Here is a 19,725-nt window from a genome sequence, read left to right as displayed (position 1 = left end):
TATTTGTATTGTTATTATTATTGTTCTCAACCACAATAACGAAGGTTTGAAATTTCCCTAAATGAAATAGTAGCATACTGCTTTTGGTGTTGGCACCTATTAAACAACTTTAGTTTGTGACAATTCGGAGAATCGTTTCGGCATAGCGTTGTCCTAGGGACTAATTTAAAATGTTAATGATGCTATTATTTAATATAGTATAACTTGGCTAGATTTACATATATGCAGCAGTTTTTAACATGTAAATTATAAAGGTTAAATAATAAATCATTATTGTAGTATATATTATTGTTAAATTCGAATATTAATATATGATCATATGGGTAAAGCATCCGAGTCAAATACGCGAAAGGCTCTACATATATTATTCATATTATGTGTACTGTGCTTGTTTGCAAATTTTGAAATAAATTTGATTTTGATTTGATTTGATTCGATATAGTGCTAATTACAACTCTCAGAGACATCCTAATGTCTTTAGATCTTTACGCAACATGATTTCACCTTTCACACGCAAAAACTCATCACCGCCAAATTCTAAGATGACTTTGCAGTGGAAATATATACTTTCAACGCAAGATGTTCACTTTGCATTGTTCAGCGGACAACTCAAAACAAAATTGTAAAATATATGGGTACCAACGAAGATTGTTTTATGTAAAACACACAACTTCACATTGTTTTTTTCTAGAATTAAAACATTAACTGCGGTGGACTAACGATTGTAATATTTTACTAAATCGTTTGACCTTTAACTAATAACGAATAACCGAAGATTCTCTGACTGGCTGCAAATGGAAGATGTTATTTTCTTTAGGGGAGTTTTGGGGGGATCCATCTTGTTTTGCACACTCAACAAGCACGTAATGTTTAGCATTGGGGACAAATTAGTAAAACAATAAGAAAGCTTTTGCTCTTTAACTGTCTTAACAGGTACAATAAGAAAAACCAAGAACTTTTCCCTTGTAATTAACGAGTAATTAACGATAATGTTGTTAATTACTGTTGACTGCAAAGTAGACGATTCTTATCTTATGAGTGACTGCGGCAGGCCTGCCTTACCTGCATCAACAGCTGTATACGCTTTACGCATACATATTACACAGTTATCTCCGATTTGTTTCTCCTTTAAAAACAGAAATATGGTTTTCCACCGTTATATATGCATTGGTTTAGATAGCTAGGCCAACTTTGCGGTTCTGCTTGATTTTTAGGTTTCTCCCACTTTATGCCATGCAGGTGCCCTCTGCTCTTTTACTTCTGACACAAAGATGCATATAGCCGGCTGTAAACTACTAGTGGCTGTCTGGAGGGTAGTACCCCCATAAGAGTATCTAATTTAAAATATATAATTATTACACATCCAATCGATTTTTAGTTTTATTGATATTTATAGAAGACAATTCAGAAAAACTCGTTTGTATTTAATTGTTAAAGTTTTCAAAAAATATACTTTTTACCAAATACCAATTATGTATTTCAAATGATACATCGCCCATAAAAAAGGCGATACAAAATAAGGCCTTACAATTGCATGAGGTTTGACATTGCTCTCATGAAAAAAAAAAAAACACAACTCAAGGTCGTTTCACTAGAGCTGGCTCTTTAACTCAACTTCCGTAAATGTTGTCTCTGAAAGGAAGAATTTCGTAGTATTATTTTAGCTGTAAATTTGTTTTTTAAAAACGTTTCTATTAGTATTCTATTTAAATTTGTCTGTCTTAACACTACCAATTTTGTAATTGATTTCCTATTGACTTCGCAAATAACTCAGCAAAGAAAAGTCTTTGCAATTTTGAACATAAAGTCAGTTTAACTGATTATGAATTTAATTTGTTAAGATATTGAATGTTGCAAAAATGTAAAAAAAAACTTTACAAAATTAATTTATATGATATTTTAAAAGTTTTTTTATGTTTTTCAGATAATATTTAAAATAATGTAGGTATTATTTGTTGACCACATTATACCACAACACAAAAGCATAAAATAATTATATTAGTTAAACAAAATGTAACACGATTACATTCAAAACAAAAGAGCAGGGGGACAAGAAATGGATAATTTATGCATGAATAATTACCAGCCGTCCCACGTTTTTTGTTTTGAATGTTATAAGTGAATTTTCATATCCAAAACAGTTGATATTCCTCATTTTTAGTGCAAACCGAATGGGATCGTGAATCTTTTTGAATGTTGGAGACATAGTTTTACTCGTTTTTAGCGTGTTTTAAGCTATGTCAGTAAAGGTTTTTCATTAATTTAGTTATGTATTTACTTGTGGACTTAAATCTAGCAATATTATGTTATAATAAAGAGCTTGTGTTAGATGCCTTATCTTTATTTCACTTTAGTTATTAACAGTTATTGGAAGTGGTGCTTCAATAAGAAATGATTTTTCTGCACATAAAAACAAGAAATGATATTGATATTTGTTACTGTGGCTATTATATGAAGAATATGCGAGAAATGACGAAATGGCATCTTAGTTATTTTTACTGTATTTCTTATGAACATTAATACAATTGCTTCCTGATTAATACAAATAACCATTGGTTCATGCCAATAACGTCTCTTCAATAAGATTATAAAACGTGATATATATATAGACTACTTTAAGTATTTCAATCACTTACACATTTAATACTTCTTTGAAATAATTAATTAACTAAATTCCTTTCAGCATTTACTCTACATTCCTACTTTCTTTTCTTACTCTTACAGTTTTTCTTCCGCCTTCTTTCTCTTTGTCATTTTATACCAACTAAAGAAAGATTTGCTTTCTTAACACTGGAATAAAAAAGGTTTTTCAGAAAAACTTTCTACATTGAAATACAATGTTGTCAGTTCATAGTAGTTAAGATATTTTATTCATATTGACCTTAAGATATGTACTAATAAACAAAACTCATGCATACAAAAATACGTTAACATTTTATATAATATAGGAATTGGAACATTGAGCGGACATTACTAAATGTTGGAATTTGGATTGTTTGTGTTTTTGAGACACTTTCTCACAACAAGAAACCCTTTCAGCCCGGTCCTATTTTATGAAGACGTTAACATTTAAGGCTAATTTAGGCTAATACCACGAGACAAAATTTAAAAAAGTTTAGAACCTAAGTAAACAAAAAACTGTTTTTTGAAAATGTTAAGTCTAAATATGTCTGTATTTAGCTGGCGTTATTGTAGCTGTGGTTAGGAATAGAGAATATTATGGCTGTTGTGTGCAAAACCCAAGCAATGTAAATCAATATAAACGGAAGTTTTAAAAATACCATCAGAAATAAAGTGTTCCTTACAACTATGTCGCGATTCAAGACCCCAGACATTCTGCAACATCCGTTTCTGTAAAATAAATGCTCGATTGAACGCCTGAATGCCATTTAGACCCCTCGTATCTCATCCTGGACTCGAAAATGTCACCGTGCGATACCCTAACAGGGCAAGTTGATAAAATGACAACGTTGCACAAAAAGTAATATAATTGAAATTATCCGATCGGAATATGACACAAATATCACTTTGTGACCAGGCCCTATCCAAGCTCAGTTTTAAATATATTTTGATGTTAAATGGCTATCCACAGCAAGTCTGAAATATTTCAAGAATTCAATAGTATAAGCTATGTTTCAACACGGCTAACACAGTAAATCTGAGATATCAGGTGAATTTCACTTGAAGGTCGTATAAACGGTACACATTTTACATATTTAAATCTGAAGTTTTAACGCAATTCGGGCATAAAAGAACGAACCACATTGCAAGTTAAGACGACGAAGATAAGAGATTATTAAAGTCTTGATATACAATTTTATAACTTTTGACATATGTATTAAAATATAAAGATTCTTCATTCCGTAGCCGGGATCTACTAAAATTGACTTTAGTTCTATGTGTACACTAAAGTACTGTATAAGTTATTCTCCTTCATTATTACTAAAACCTAGGATACGCGGTCACAATGTAAGGCCAACCCAATTACTTCAGGCTTCATATATGCTAATTTTCACCATAGCTTTTATCTAATCGCGCAGTGTAACAGGTACGGCGGTTATCGTAAGATCAAGTAACGTTGAGCGTAGTTGCTGCTTGGATGGGTGACCGCTGAGCAATCCTGTCCTTGCAAGCAGGCCGTCTGCCCGGTCGTTGGTGTTGGTTCGGAAGTCACCTTTAAGCCGTTGATCCCCAGGTTGTGTTAGAGAGGGCTTCTTAGCCCTAAGTTCTCCTGGTAAAATAAGACATTCTTCAATTTTGACTTTTGTTATTTTATTGACATAAACCGTACGTCATTACGACTGTACCTTTGTAATAAACCGATAAATCTGCGCCTGCGTATTAGTAGCCGTACAGATGCAGTATGGCAGAGTCCAGAGTGTTACTCCCTAACACGTTCAATCATGCCGCTTGAGTCGAAAATAAGCCCGTGATCACTGCTGAAACCCCCTGTCTCTGCCCTCATGTACTACTTGTTGCTGATATTCCTGCGCTCCTCTCCAGAGCTTTAACTATCAGCGTTATTTCAACAATTCTCCATAAGTTTCCCGTTTTTCAACTCTTAAAAATTTTAAAAAATATATCAAACTAAACACACCGTGGAATTACTGTTTATTAATTTAATTTCAAATCGATAACAAATTTATTTGTAAACTGGCTATCAGTGATAATAAAACAAACACACAACTTTTCACAAAATAAGTATACTAAATAAATTATATTATATGTACAGAGTAAGACCAGAAGGTCGTGTGTTCAAAACTGCGTAGATAAATTTTATAACGGTGATAAATAATACATGCTCTAGTTTTATTTTAGGATTGCTGTTAAATTTGAATTTTGTATCATTCCAAAAGAGAACTGTTATGGAGAACATTTTAACATATAACATATAACTTTACAACAGTGGATTAACTTTTGAATTCATGTAGCCTCATACATTTTTTGAATTTCAAATAAAAGACTTTTTGCAATAGGATTACTTTCCTTTTTTCAGTTTGTTTTTAACGATGGAAGGATTGTGAAGGAAACAGAATTATTTCCGGATATTTGCCATCGTTCATCATTGATTTTTTGTACCACTGAACGATGGTAAATGTCCGGAAAATCCTGTTTCCTTCAGTATTACTTTTATAGACTTTTAATGACATATTAAAAATTAACCAAACACTCAATTAAATAATAAACTGCACGATACAATTTATATTTGTAAAAAGGTCTTAGTTCTACTTCAGGTTGAAACTAGCGCTCACAAGCCATAAGCTGCTGCTACTGTGTAAACCTGTGTAAAACATTTGAAAAACAATTTTATTTTGTACATTTTCAATATTAATTGTTTAAAGAAATATAATTCAAAATTATATTTATTTATATTTCCTTTTCTATTTTTGTTTGTTGTATAATTTGTTAGTAAATGAAGTCTATTGTTATGGAAAACTCTGTTTTGACTTTATTTTAATTATTATATTAAAAATGTAAAGGATTGTTCTTTGTACTTAGTTTGATTTACTCAAACAATATCAATAAACTAAATCTTTTAACATTTGTGTGACTGATTAGTTTTGGCAGAATTTAATAAAAGTTTAACTAAATTGAAATCACACAGAAATGAAAGAAATGGCTATGAAACAGGGTTGAAAAATACCTAAATCTCTATTTTGTGCATTTAAAACAGGCAATAAAGGTTAATTTTTAGTGACATGCAATTTATTTAACGTTTAACATTTAGGACGACATTTTTTAGAAATAGACTAATGTTGCTGTAAGAAAATTAGATGTGTGAGATCATTATTTCGTTTCAAATGTCATCTAGGCTACTTTCAGAAAACATAATTTTCACTGTACACACTTGTAACTGTAACAGCGCTAATGCTACAAATAAAAAAAAAAAAAAAAAAAAAAAAAAAACAGTTATGCGCATAAATGATAAAAACACGTGTATACGTAAGAGTTTGTAAATATAAAAAATAAGAAATTTGTAGTACCTGAGTACATGGTAAACTTCAAAAAGCATTCGATAGCTTAATTCTTTTTGATCCAGTGGTGCCTAAATTAAACCGATACGTTCACTAAGTTTATTATACGAGTATAAGTTATAATGCGAGGGTATGTTTGTTTGACAGAAATCAGTTCAGACTACAGAAATGTCAATTGTCATAAAAATGTCGATTAACACTAATAGGGTTGAATCTGTTTAAATTACTTTTCATTTAAACGTGAAAACAGTGATTAAACCCACTTTAAGTCTGTTTACTATGACTTAACAGCAGGAAGGATCTTTATTGACCTGATTTCCACTCTTATTTGTATTTGCAACCATCGATAGATTGCTAATTCAAACTATTATCTGAAATTTCGAATTGAAATTGTGGTATAACTTAAAATTTGAATTTACTTGTTAGGTTGACGTTTTTTCCCGCATTTAAAAGCACTTACCTTGAAAACTCAAAGACTATGAAGGTGAACTGCTGCATAGTACTTCTCCTATCATACTATAACTAAGTATGAAGGTTATAAGTTAAAAGATCTAAGTAAAGTTAAAAGACTTAGAAGTTTCGGTTTTTAAGATGTATAAAGTTTGCTTTTAAAATAAATAAGAATTGCGATTTTGTCCATTTTCAACAAATAAAATGACTAACGGTCACAAATGAAAGTATAATTTTCACAGTTATTGAAAACAAATTTTAATAAAAACATTTAACAGTCTAAAACAGTAAAATAATATTAGTGTCATCTTACACCGTTAACAGCTGTTTAATTTATAATGCCAATTAATATAATGCACTGAGGCGTGATGGATAAATTGGCTGATTGAATTCATTAGCATTGCCAACATCTATGTTATACTATGGAGAAAGGTGTACGAAGCAGCTGGTAACACTTTGTATAAAAATGAATTTTGAGTTTTATGAAGACATCGTCACCAAAACTTACTTTTGCAACATAAATGGTGATGTATGTGGTAAAAATAGTTTAATTGCTATGAATATGGACAAGTCAAAATTAGCCTACTTCAGTATAATCTCATTTTACTTTAACTCTCCAGACGAGCTACTTTTACCAAAATATTATATAAAGATCCAACTGATAGGTGTAATTCTGTTTACCTAAACCGTGTATTAAAACACATTTTTAATTTTTCGTATTTATAACTTAAACACTTTTAAAATACTCAATTTTAAAATAGAGGGCTTTAAAACACAATAAACAAGTTAAAACTAAACTCAAACATGACATGATTATTATTTTAGTGTGCTGGCGTCAAACGTCACGGTTCTTATACGTTTGAAACTACACTCAACCACAAAAATACACAGGATCATACCTTCTTACTATTTTACACAGTAAAATAGCGACGAATGACTTCAAAATTCCATAGGTCAAATACACAATCGATCAAAAGGATGGACCCCGCCTTCAACGTAACAATGTTTGCACAAACATCGAGGTTTTATTATCTTTCCTGGATATGCGACTCACAAGAATCCGTAGTTGCTTTGTTAATGAATGTTTGAATAATACAAACATAATAGTAATTTAAATGGTAATAACTACAAAGAACGGAATAGTTCGCGTCCTGATACGTTCTGTAATTAGATTACTGTTTCCTGCCTTGTATTCATCTCATGAATGTTTCATAGCCTATTTTATTGCTTTTTTACGGAATTACCAGTTTAATTTCATTACACATTCGTATATCAGGTTTTATTGAAAGACGATACTTTTCGCTAATAAGACTGCAAGTCTAAAAGCGAAATTTGACGGACTCATTTTCTTGACAGAAAACAAGTTTTCTCAAGCGTTCCTATCTAAAAAAGTCCAAAAATAGCATTCGCATCTTAAACGTACGAATCTTTTCTCGTAGTGTAGTACTATCAAAACCAAAACTATGGAACTGTTACTGCTTAAATATATAACTGTACCTTATTTTTTAATTGATTTTAATTTCATCATTAGATATGTCTTGACCGACTAACGATTAATAAGGATAAAATAATTTGAAAAGATACATAATTTGTTAGATAGATATATTAAACACATATATACGACTATAAAACTGTAAAAAATAATAAATTAATGCAAAATTTAGTTTGAAATGTACACATAACAAAACTTATATAGACATCTAAATAAAACTTAATGATATATTTGGAAACATAATTAACAGTATACACAATCTTACCGAAGAATGATAATACATTAAGAATAAAGATGCGTATTGAAATATATCGGATAATAAGACGGGAATAAGATAGTAGGCCATATCTTAAAAAAATGCATAAACAACGAAGTCAGCGACAAGACGTCATGCAGTCAACGCAAACTACGCTATATCAAAATTATTTCAAGTTACTGTATCGTACTACAAGATACGGCATCTCACATCGCCTCAGCACATATCTAACACTTATTCACTGACTGGAAGAAAATAAAATTGTCACTATAGCCAGTAGGTAGGTAATATACGGGTAAGAAATCTTGAACTCATTTCATCATTATTTAACAATAAAGATAACAAAGCCATTCATGCTAAGAGATTGCTTGAACTCTGCTTTTGATACAATAACATTTACAACTAATTAAAAAATTCAAATACATTTTTTAGAGAGAACAATCAAGAAAGAATTTTGAAACAACAATTCAAATTTTATATTGAAGAAAGCTTATTGGAATATCTAAAGATTCGACAAAATTAAAATCACTATTGAAATATTTAGGCTATTGGCTGTGTTTGATCAGACTATAATTTATCGTGGATGTTTCTATGGATAAATAAAAGGTCATTAATAAAAATCAACCGCTCTATCAAATTGACGCCAATATAAACATAATCTCAAATTTAATCATCTTTATCTAGAACAGTAAAACTCCAAAGTTACGTCCAAATATAAATACTAAATATTATTGTAACCTGGAGACTTGCTGGGCCTGCCGGGGTAATCTCTGGTTCGGGTGTCCCCTCAGCCTTCATAACCGCCCGAAGCTTTTTCTCTGAGGTGTCAGTCACATATCACTACTGTATGTAACCTTTTTATCTGACTCACCTTTACATATATTTTTCTTGCATTTTGCATCTTGGGAACAATATAGAAAGTGACAAGAAAAACGATTGTATTACGCTTAAACGCCATAATGATACGTTAATTCAAATGTAATACGAGTAATACATAACCTCCTCAAAAGTAATACTTGTCGACCACAGTAATGCTTTAAACGTCATAAAAATCATGTTTTATATTGTATTATATATTTTCCTGAACTTATGATGGATAAACATTATGAGTGAGATAAAAGTATTTATAAAACACAGCGTTGGCAGTGTGAGGGTTAGACTCAGGCGCTCGCACCACCGCGAATAGGGTGGATTTTACAATAGGGAAGAAAACAATCAGTAATGGTTCACTGATAAGCATTTCTTTAGAAAATAACAAATGTATAACTTACAAATATTTTGAATCACTACGTATAAATTTAGATTTTACTACCAACAGTTCAACTTTATTTTTATATTATTAGAATACTCAAAACACTGCATATTATTTGTACTCATTCCTCATACATATCAAGGTTTTTACACTAAGATAATTTTCAGGTGCGAATATCAGTAGTTTAAATTCTAGATTTACAAATTTTATTCTAAGTTGAATTTATCAATATTAAAAGAACGCCAACCTAATTAGAATAAGATGCTAAAACAATCTAAAAAAAACTGCTAGAGTTTTTAATAAATGCCTAATAATTTGTTTTTTAAGCATTTTTGCTAAAATGTTTTTTATATTTATTAGCCTACATAGTTTCTTGTACAATAAATTGAAGTATGTGTAATGTTTTCTCTTTACGGTCGCCCTAAAATTAGAATTGCACACTGTACTCAAGAATCACGCAACGGTACAAATTAACAATTTTCCGTAACGGTTCTCGGCATAATTACATTATTAAGCGTTTAAGGAATGTAAATATGGTGAACACATCATTTAAGTTTAAACATGTGGACTACTTTAAATGTATTCATAAAATATTTAAATGACACATTTCAATTAATTTTTAACTGCAGTATCAATTTGATAACAGATAAATGCACAGTATCCTTAAGTTACATTAGCTATATCCCGTATATTTATTAAGGTACTAATTACTGTTTCCAATACACCATAAAATGTAACCTCGTAAATGTTAGGTTATAATGATAGTTTAAAAACTATTAACTCTATAAAGCTACCAATTTATTAAACGGGACCAGACGCGTAGCCTACTTTAACGATTTTTTGAGTCACACTAAAAACAAAATTTTGTTAGGATTATAATATCAACAACATTGTTATGTTATTTGAAAGCTATGATGTTTTTCTACGCTTTCCTATAGGGATTTAATCTATCCTTTTCCTGCGAAATTCAGATGCGTACAATATTCCATGGGTCATATATTACAGGAGCCACGTAGAATAAATTAATAACATCCGTATTATCAGAATAATCGCCAGTGATAGAATCGTAATATATTCATTAAATATCTGTAAAAAATAACAAAATCACACATCCCCGCTGTTCCACAAAGAGCCGCAATGTACACAAACATGCACGTTTTCAACCCTGATGTAGACCGATAGCTGGCGGGCTCAGACTAACACAGACTATAAATAAACTAATATGGAATATATTCAGCATATAAACATTGAAAATAAGCCTTAAAACTTTAAACACCTGTTTGAAATTGATTCTAAAATTTACGAAAGGTTACATTCAAGGGCTGAAATCAAACAATAGACTAATATGAAATAGGATTTTGCTATAAACATCCGATCAGGCCTACATGAAAACCATTCATACCAAGGCCTTATGTAGCAATAGTAATATAACTGTTATGTTAAAATAAAAAAGAATGCCAAAGATTAATTACAAATTTTTACTAATTATAGGAAAGATCAAGAAAATTTACCAAGTGTGGTTAATAAATTATAAAACTCTATATTGGGAAAATATATAAACTGAAAGAAAATCTACATAAAGCACATTACGATAAATATGGTATCACTTGAACCTCGTAGGTAAACGCACCACATGTAGCAAGTTGTTTTCATTTGCTTACTGTAGCCTATCTGTTAGAGTATTGTGACGATAGTGCGCTACTTAGATTAAGGGGTCGTTTCGAAACATGTAAGTGACTATAAATGTTAAGTGACTATTTTCAAGGCTATTTTATTTTACTACATATTATTATTTTATTAATTGATGTCAAATGATCCAATAATAATATATTTTACTTTGGTTTAGTCTAGTAATACAAATTATACAACTACGAAAACATGTAATATTTTAACTACACTAAAACATTAATTACATATAAAAATACGACATTTTATGCATAAACAAATATACGTTAGTTTATGTAGTATCCTTGTTCGCGCAAGTAAGAGATTCGGTTTCAAGTTTCAGCGGATTAAATTGTTTATGTAAATTACCATGTCTGATAATTAAATTTAGATGTTAAATTAAATTTACGTATAACATTTACATTATATATATATATACCCGGTACACACACACACACACACACACACACACATATATATATATATATATATATATATATTATATATATATACATTTAATAAATAGAGAGAACATTTCTAAAACAATGTGCAATAGGTACTGAATTCGTTTTCTTTCGAATATTCAAAGTTAGATTTTAATATATTTTTCAAATAAAATAAGTTTTATTTTTTAGTTTTCTAGAAGAATGTGTTTTACGCCCATAATTCGATATAATGGTTCAATACAAATATCAAATTTAAAAAATGTTAGCACAAAAGAGTGCAATTAATAAGCTTATGTTATTTTATTATTAATGTTTTACTGTGTAATGTTATTTATTAGGCCTACCTGTATGGTGGTTTGGTCTTTTTATACGGACATATTGCAGTGCTATGTGAATTATAAGCTATATTCACAGTTTCCGTATATCTAGGTATAAAATAATTATATTATACTTATTTTCGATATTATTATAATTTTACTTATATTGTACACTGAAGTTGTAAATTATATATAGATCTACGTTACTTTATCGTATAAAGTGTAGGAAATCCGAAGTTTTACATATTAAATAAAAAATAAAAACATGCTCGCATATGTTGAGATCAAATGCTCATACCATCGTACTCAATGATCTTATAGATTAGCAATATAATGTATAGAAAAATATAAAATCATTAAATATCAGGCCTATATTTCGCGTCAAATAAAACCAATAACGTTATCTGTTAAATTATAAGTAGACCTAATGCACAACAAAAATATTGTAAATGTTAAACGTAAATACAAGACAAAATAATAAAAAAATAATGTCGGAAAATCAAAAAGAAAATCATGACATGATGAATTTTTAGGTAAGTTGAACAGAGTGACTATATCAGTTGTTATAAAGCGCAGCGAACTGTGATGCAGGGGACATAATTGGAATAGAATCCTAAACTTAGCTTACACTGAGTTAAGCGTCATCAGATTGTGTTTGTAATTGGAAGTTGTGAGCGAAAAAACCTTTATTTGTTTTATTGTGTCTATCTTTAGCATTATAAGTGTGTTGCTGGAGTTAATTGCACGCATAGATTATGTTATTGAACGTTGTTGTTTCTTGATTATCATTATTATACAGGAGCCTTTTATTTACAATTAGCCTATTTACTGTCGGTGTTGTAATCCTGATGAAAGCTTTGTTAGTAATAATAGACTACTGTTACTAACGGTATTAACGATTTTTATATCGTTTATGTAATACTTGCGATATCCAGCGACAACAATTATGAGCAGTGGAATAAAATTGGTAAACTATTCGATTATTTGTAATGATAGTTTTAAGAATAGGTTTATATTAATTACATTTATATTGTAAGACGTTATAAGTATTGATAGGTATTACATTTGAACCATGAATCGGAAACTATGAGGAAATATGATGCTATTGTCCCATAGTTGAGCGGTACCTATAGTGTTACACGCTGACTTCATTATCACATTTTCGGGAAACAACGTAAAAGACGATACGCACTTTACATAGTTAGTAGAATGTGACGGAAATAAATGAGTTTGTTAAGGTGGCTACACGGGTTTGTTATCAAACCCATTTAGTTACATTTACAGGTCCATGATTCAACAAATTAAAGAAACAATCAAATTATAACTTTTATTAAAAGGTTACGAAAATGAAGAAGCATTAAAACATGCAGCCTACTAGATAAAATTGTTGTTTTTTTATCATATTAGCCTATATTTGATCTTATTTATTATTGTTCTGTGTAAAATTATTCTATTGTTTTTACATTTCAATTAATATTCTAGCTAGTGTTTTTAATTCTATTTATAGCCAAGTAATGTACTGTTCAGTGTTTTTTATTATTGTTGTTGCCGTTAACTGTGACTTGTCAAGAATTGTGATATAAATTTGTACCTTATACTATTGACTTGCACATTTTTGTTATTTGTATTTATTTCACTTAAGTAGTGAATGTACACTGCATTTGAGTTTACATAATATCTAATTGGGTTTGTCACAGGTAGCTACTTTACTACTGTAATATCATATAAACGGTAAATGGTAGCTACCGTTGATAAATAGGCTAACTACATTTTATTAGTTTATTCATTAAGATAATTTATATATATATATATATATATATATATATATATATATATATATATATATATATATATATAATAAATTGTGTCACGGCTGTATAGATAGGCTAGAACCAAATTAATTTGAGGGAAACATTTAAGGTTTTAATCTGTTGTTGAAGTTATATTTAGTAATATAATTATAAAATTAGACCACTAGTAGACTATAAATGTCTTATCAACGATCCATTATACGGACTGTACCATAACTAAGAGCTAACGTTCTTGAACTAAATGATCTAGAACGCAATTACTGCACGAACTATTAAAGCAAAATTTCAATGACCTGTTTGGAATTTATCCGTCTTGTCTGTGTGTTTTTTTTACTTTATTTTATTTACGTCTTACTTGTTATTATTTGTATCCGTGCTTGATAACTGTTATTAATTATTGATCTTTCTGTTGCAAAATATTATATTATCTATCTATTTGCTGTTTGTCATTTTTAGCTTTGTCTGACTTTAGTGATATACTTTGGATTTGAATAAACCTATACAATTTTACTGTTTAAACTATATATTGATACAGGCTTTTTATTTTTTCTGTTTACTGATAGTAAATTTTACGTTCACATGCGTCAGTACCTATACATAATTCTCTTGGATTGTTCGACAATGTTCATTTATAATAAAGGTTTCTGTTTTCTGACTACGGTAGGGCCTAGTCTAATAGAATAAACACAATCCAGAACCTAACCAGAACGTTATCTACTACACTCAGGCACCAGTAACTCAATATATTGATGTGCAAGTAAAGATCATGGCTTGGCTTGGATTGTGCACATGGGTAATAATAGCATGGTTGAATGTTCTACACGGTGGGATTGCGAAAGCAAAGTGAATGTCGAAAAATGTTCCAACTACTGTGTTCACCTTTTACATAAATGTTTGTCTCTTTATAACACTTTTAATCAGCAATGTAATATACACACAACAATCTTCCTTTAGGTTTAGTTTGCCAGACACGAGTGTCCTTGCCTATTCTGTTTGTCTGTTTATTATAATTAAGGTTTCTCCTATGCGCTGGTAGTTTTGCCGACTCACCCGGTCGTAGTACGGCGGGAAGGAGGAAGTCCGGGGCGGGCCGGCTGACGTGCTCGCCCTCTGGTACAGGTAAGGGTAGTAGGCTTGGTACACCACCTCCGGGCAACTCATAGCAAGCACATGGCACTCTCGCGCACTCTCACACGTCCACGCACAGTCGGCTACTGAGGCACAGAACGACAGCGTGCGTCGCGCCCTTTCCCCTCCCACACACCACCGACCAACCGGGGGCAAGAGCGATCCAACCAATACTAGTGCAGGCCACGCCTCCTCCCCCCGCACCGCCACCAGGGAGCTCTGTCTTTCCTGACCATTGGACACTTTCCTCGCCTCATTTGAATACTTCAACATTCTTCAGAAACAAAATGACCGCGCTAAATGAATTATATGAGGTCCGACAAAAAGCTGCGGTAGTCTACTGTATAATATCGGGGGATGATTCAAATGACAAGTTACGATTTATCTCACTTGTGAAGGCCACTTTGTCATAGTCGTATTAGCGTAACAACAAACCTCAATTTTAAATATATGTCATGTTATATTTCGTTATATTAAGTTACTGTATCAATACTTACAACCTTTGATACGTTATGGGTCCAAATGACAGACTATCTACTAAATGCCATAACGTCAGCTAGACGAAATAGAACTTTCTTTCCGCTTACCTGGGGTTATCACACATCCTTGAGACGTTTTAGATCCACATGATACACTATATATTCTCAGTGCCATAAAGTTAGTTAGACAAGTAAAAGTGTCTCATCCATCCAGCCTCATACATAACACTCCATTTTTCCTGGGGTTCAGAGTGGATCTCGCTCACCCTTGAGACGTTATGAATCCACATGACTAACACTATATGTGGTCAGTGCCATAACTTGAGTTAGATAAAGTAGAAGTTTCTCATCCAGCCAGGCTCATAACCCACCACATTTATGGGGTTCAGAGTAGATCTCATTCACCCCTGAGATAAAAATCTCCGAGACATGCCAAATAAAAACAGAGGAATTATTTTGTTACTCTCTGACTCCAAAATATCCTCTTCATCGATGCTCATATAAGTTACAATATATTTATTATTTGATTTTACAATTGCAGTATTTACCAGTAATGATAATTTCATAAGAACGTTATTTTGAAATCCTCTGTAGATGTGTACTCATCGAGACATTACAATTTTCATTATCTATAAAGTTGTTAATTTCGTTCTTGCCGCTCCTTTCCCACATTTTTCACTGTTTCAAGCTTGTATTAATATCCGAAGTATTTTACACATTTTACCATAAACACAATCAAAGAATATTAGCATAGATAATTCTATACCGTTGGTTACAATCAGTATATCCTATATAGTACAGCTCATACCCGTGGCTTCACATATATCAGATACATATTATGTGTTCATGGTTACGAAAATCAGAGATTCAGCTAAATTGCGATTGCCTGTTATATCTTTTCTAAAGCCTTCAAAACAGATCTTGGCTAAGCTTGCAGCTCTCGGCGTCAGTGGAACAAGTTATCTCTGCAATCGTCAGCTTAACGTCAAGGTCTCAAACTAATCCTCCATGTTTTCTACCACCTAAGGGGTCTTCCAGGGTTCACATCTTGTTCTTTTTTTTAATGTGTGCATTAATGACGTCTTGGAGCACCTGTCAGTGAGCTGTTTTCTCTTTGCCAATGACATAAAGCTCTTCAGAAAGATTGTATCCTTGGATTATTGTGGTGTGCTTCAGAACAGTCTCGATTCGGTGCTTCGGTGGTGAGTGTGGTCAATTCCTCACCCCTGAACATTGTAAGCGCACTTGTACTTCATTACACCAAACTAAAGCATCACTCCTTTCCACTTACTCTCTTGATGTTGAAGAATTGAAACGCTCCTAAACCGTACGGGACCTTGGAGTGATTTTCTCTCAATATCTTAGTTCATAGTAACATGTAATAGACGTATGCAAAAGAGTAATAAGACGTTTATGGCTATTTGGATGTCTCTGTGAACTTGATAGGCCGGTCTTTATGTCATCATGCACTTGCACTTGCAACCGGAAGGAATAACCAGGATGTTCTCTTCTTGTTCAAGCTTCTGAACAACCTTGTGGCTGCTCCGGGCCTGCTTACCTTGGTGTCTCTTAGACTCCTACCATGCACGCTAGATCAAAAGAACTTTTAGACCGCAAGATCGCAAGTATGTTAATAGTCTGCTAATTATGAAGCTAACGCTACATAAGCAGATTCCATCGCTTGCGTAACTTTGTCTACAACACGAATCTTTTTATTCCAGCTTAAATGATTTCAGGAATAATTTTGTTAATTTTTTCTTTAACTTGTGATATCTTGTTTTTTTATAGCATACCATTTTTCCATTGTTTTGTTATTCTTGATATTATTGCTATCGTTATATTTAAATATTTATTGTATGTCTGTTGCAAATCATATTTCTGTTGATGTTTTAGCATTCTTACTTTTTTATATACCTACTTGGACTTTTATTGTTGTTATCACTAAAGATCAAGTGTGCTGTTTACAGCCAGTATGTATATTACATTGGTTTATTTATGTTATATTCTTGTTGAATTTAATAGTATTATCTTATCTTTATATCGGTTAGTTGCACCTGCTGTAGCTGTTAGTTTTGGTTATACACAACTTAGGCACAGGGAAGTCCAATATGGTGATTGGTATCATGATTCATATCTTCTTTTTCGGTTATGGGCGCGTACCACACCGAAAGGAGCACTAGTCATAGTAGCCTACCCCGTTCCTGATAGGCTAACATAAGCTGTTAATAAATTATTAAGAATAGTCCTATTTATGATTTTACCGTTGTTGCTTATGTTTACATTATTTAAATGTAAAATTTTCATCTTTGATAATTACTTTACATTGATAAAATCCAATAATAATAACATTTGATACAGTAAGTAAAACAGATGTCAATAAAAGTTTACAAAAATTGACGAAATTTGGACAAAAACGAAATAAAACAAATGCAACATGTTATCTTACTAATACAAATAATAAAATTCCATTAAGTAAAAATATGAAGCGTGTTTTTGTACCTCATCCGATGAACTAGCAAGAAGTGCTTCTTAAATTTTCAGGAACTAAACATTTAGGGGATTTTTCATAACTACTGGTCCTGTTATAACTACTATGTGATAGCTTATAAACTTATTAATATAAACAAAAAGTTTCATAACTAACCTCATCAGTATTTTACTTTACACTAATTTAATTACACGTGCATATTTTTATATTACATTACATTCATAACATTGTTGAATGCTTTGTGTTGGTATTTAAGGATAGCAGGTGAATAGATGCCAATCCAAAACCATTTATGTAAGATCATTTAACGACATGGCAATGTTAAGTTTCTGAGAAGCTCTGCAGAATCACGTGCAACATTGGCATGACTTGGTAATAGCTTTGCCTCAAAACTAACATTTTGATGTATTCTTTACAAATTTTAAGACATTATTTTATTCTCATTTTACATTACGTGTTAAAATCATCCCTTCCTCTAAGTTGAGAAAGAGATCCAAATCTAAGGTCAAGCTACACGTGAACAATTGGTACTCTCCTGAACTTGCAAGATTAGAGTTTTATTCTGTTGGTTTATGACCTGTCAAAATTATAAGTATAAACGATATTCCCATCCTTCCGGGAAACCCAAATGTTAATGTATAGATGTACCCGAAGTTGAGTTCAGGTTCAATTGGAATCATACTAATGCTTTAGAGGTAATTAGTATAGTGGACAAGTTTAAAAAGTCAAAAAACAAGGATATTTATGGCATGATCCCTAATATTTTCAAGCTATATAATATGTGTATAAAAATGTCCATAGGCTAAAACAATGTGCCGAGCTTTAAGCCTATTTCTAGAATACGTGTTTTGCCCAAGATATTTGAGGTTTTTATGTTCATCCAAATCTAATGGTAATTTAAGATGCGCCTTCTTCTCATGCCGGCCTAGTTTGGTTTTAGAAAGAATCTCTCCACAGCGGCTGCAGTGGAATCTCATGTCGAATCCATACGGTTTTCTTTTGAAACGAGACAATCAACATCAGTCATGCTCTGAGCATTGTTCCGTGCTTTTGACTGCATTAACCATAACAATTTTGTAGCCAAACTGCAGAAGTATTGCCTTGAAGGTGATACTCTCAAACACATCGAATCCTACCTCTCTAATAGGCAACAAGCGGCAGCTATTGTAAGAATTATAAAGCATTCGCTGTAAAACACGGGGTTCCTCAAGGCTCCGTATTGGGCCCTCTGTTGTTTCTGGTTACGATGAATGATATCTACCACAGAGCACCAGATAACATTCTCCTTTTCGCAGTTGATACCACTCTGTTTTCAACCCACAAAGATATATCTGAAGCTAAATCTAGCATGTTGGAGGTTTTTAATTTAGTGCAAGAGTGGTTCGTTTTGAAAACACTGGATCTTAATGTGTCAAAGACAAAGGAGCTAATCTTTAGCCTTGGGAAAGATGTCCCGAAGGGAGAACCAGTTAAGCTTTTGGGTTTTACCATGGATTCCAGGCTTGTGTGGGATTCTCATATAGATGTAGCCTTCTATATACTATATACATGTACTACAGTACTATATACCTATGTACTAGGTTAAGCAGTCTTGCACTTATTAAGAATGCTATCTAACCACCTTCTTTTCCATTAATTGTGCCAGGCAAACTTTGTTTTCTTCCACTTCCTACAATCCTGACATTATGTTATAGGGCCATGCTCCTAATGTATATACAGTTCTGTTAAAACAAAAAAATGTGTTAAGGTTTATGTCTAAGGCACATTGCTTGGACCCCTGTAAGCTTCTTTTCATGCAGAATGAATTCTATTTTGACTGAATTCTATTGTGACTGTAGTAAATGAATACCAGTGTATTTAAGAGTGTTTTTTATTATGAAGGTCAGACAAGAGTACTACTTCCCTCTGATGAGCACAACACTAGGTATAATGGCAACCTATTTATCTCTAGAAGTAGGCTACAGAA

At 31.9% G+C, this 19,725-nt stretch overlaps 1 protein-coding gene across 2 annotated transcripts in view; it reads right to left on the bottom strand.

Annotated features, from left to right (window-relative positions):
- The window catches only part of LOC124357207 (protein vestigial), a 124,751-nt gene extending 109,867 nt beyond the window's left edge, over positions 1-14,884 (bottom strand). For both annotated transcript variants that reach the window (XM_046808747.1, XM_046808748.1), the window contains exon 1: positions 14,715-14,884. In XM_046808747.1, the coding sequence (XP_046664703.1) occupies positions 14,715-14,825 (111 nt within the window). In that variant the 5' untranslated portion in view covers positions 14,826-14,884. The remainder of the gene's footprint in view (positions 1-14,714) is intronic.
- Positions 14,885-19,725: the final 4,841 nt, after the last annotated feature.

This window comes from Homalodisca vitripennis, chromosome 3, assembly GCF_021130785.1.
Source record: "Homalodisca vitripennis isolate AUS2020 chromosome 3, UT_GWSS_2.1, whole genome shotgun sequence".
NCBI lineage: Eukaryota > Metazoa > Arthropoda > Insecta > Hemiptera > Cicadellidae > Homalodisca > Homalodisca vitripennis.
The sequence above is the reverse complement of the archived record's forward strand: the minus strand, read 5'-3'. Positions and strand labels throughout refer to the sequence as shown.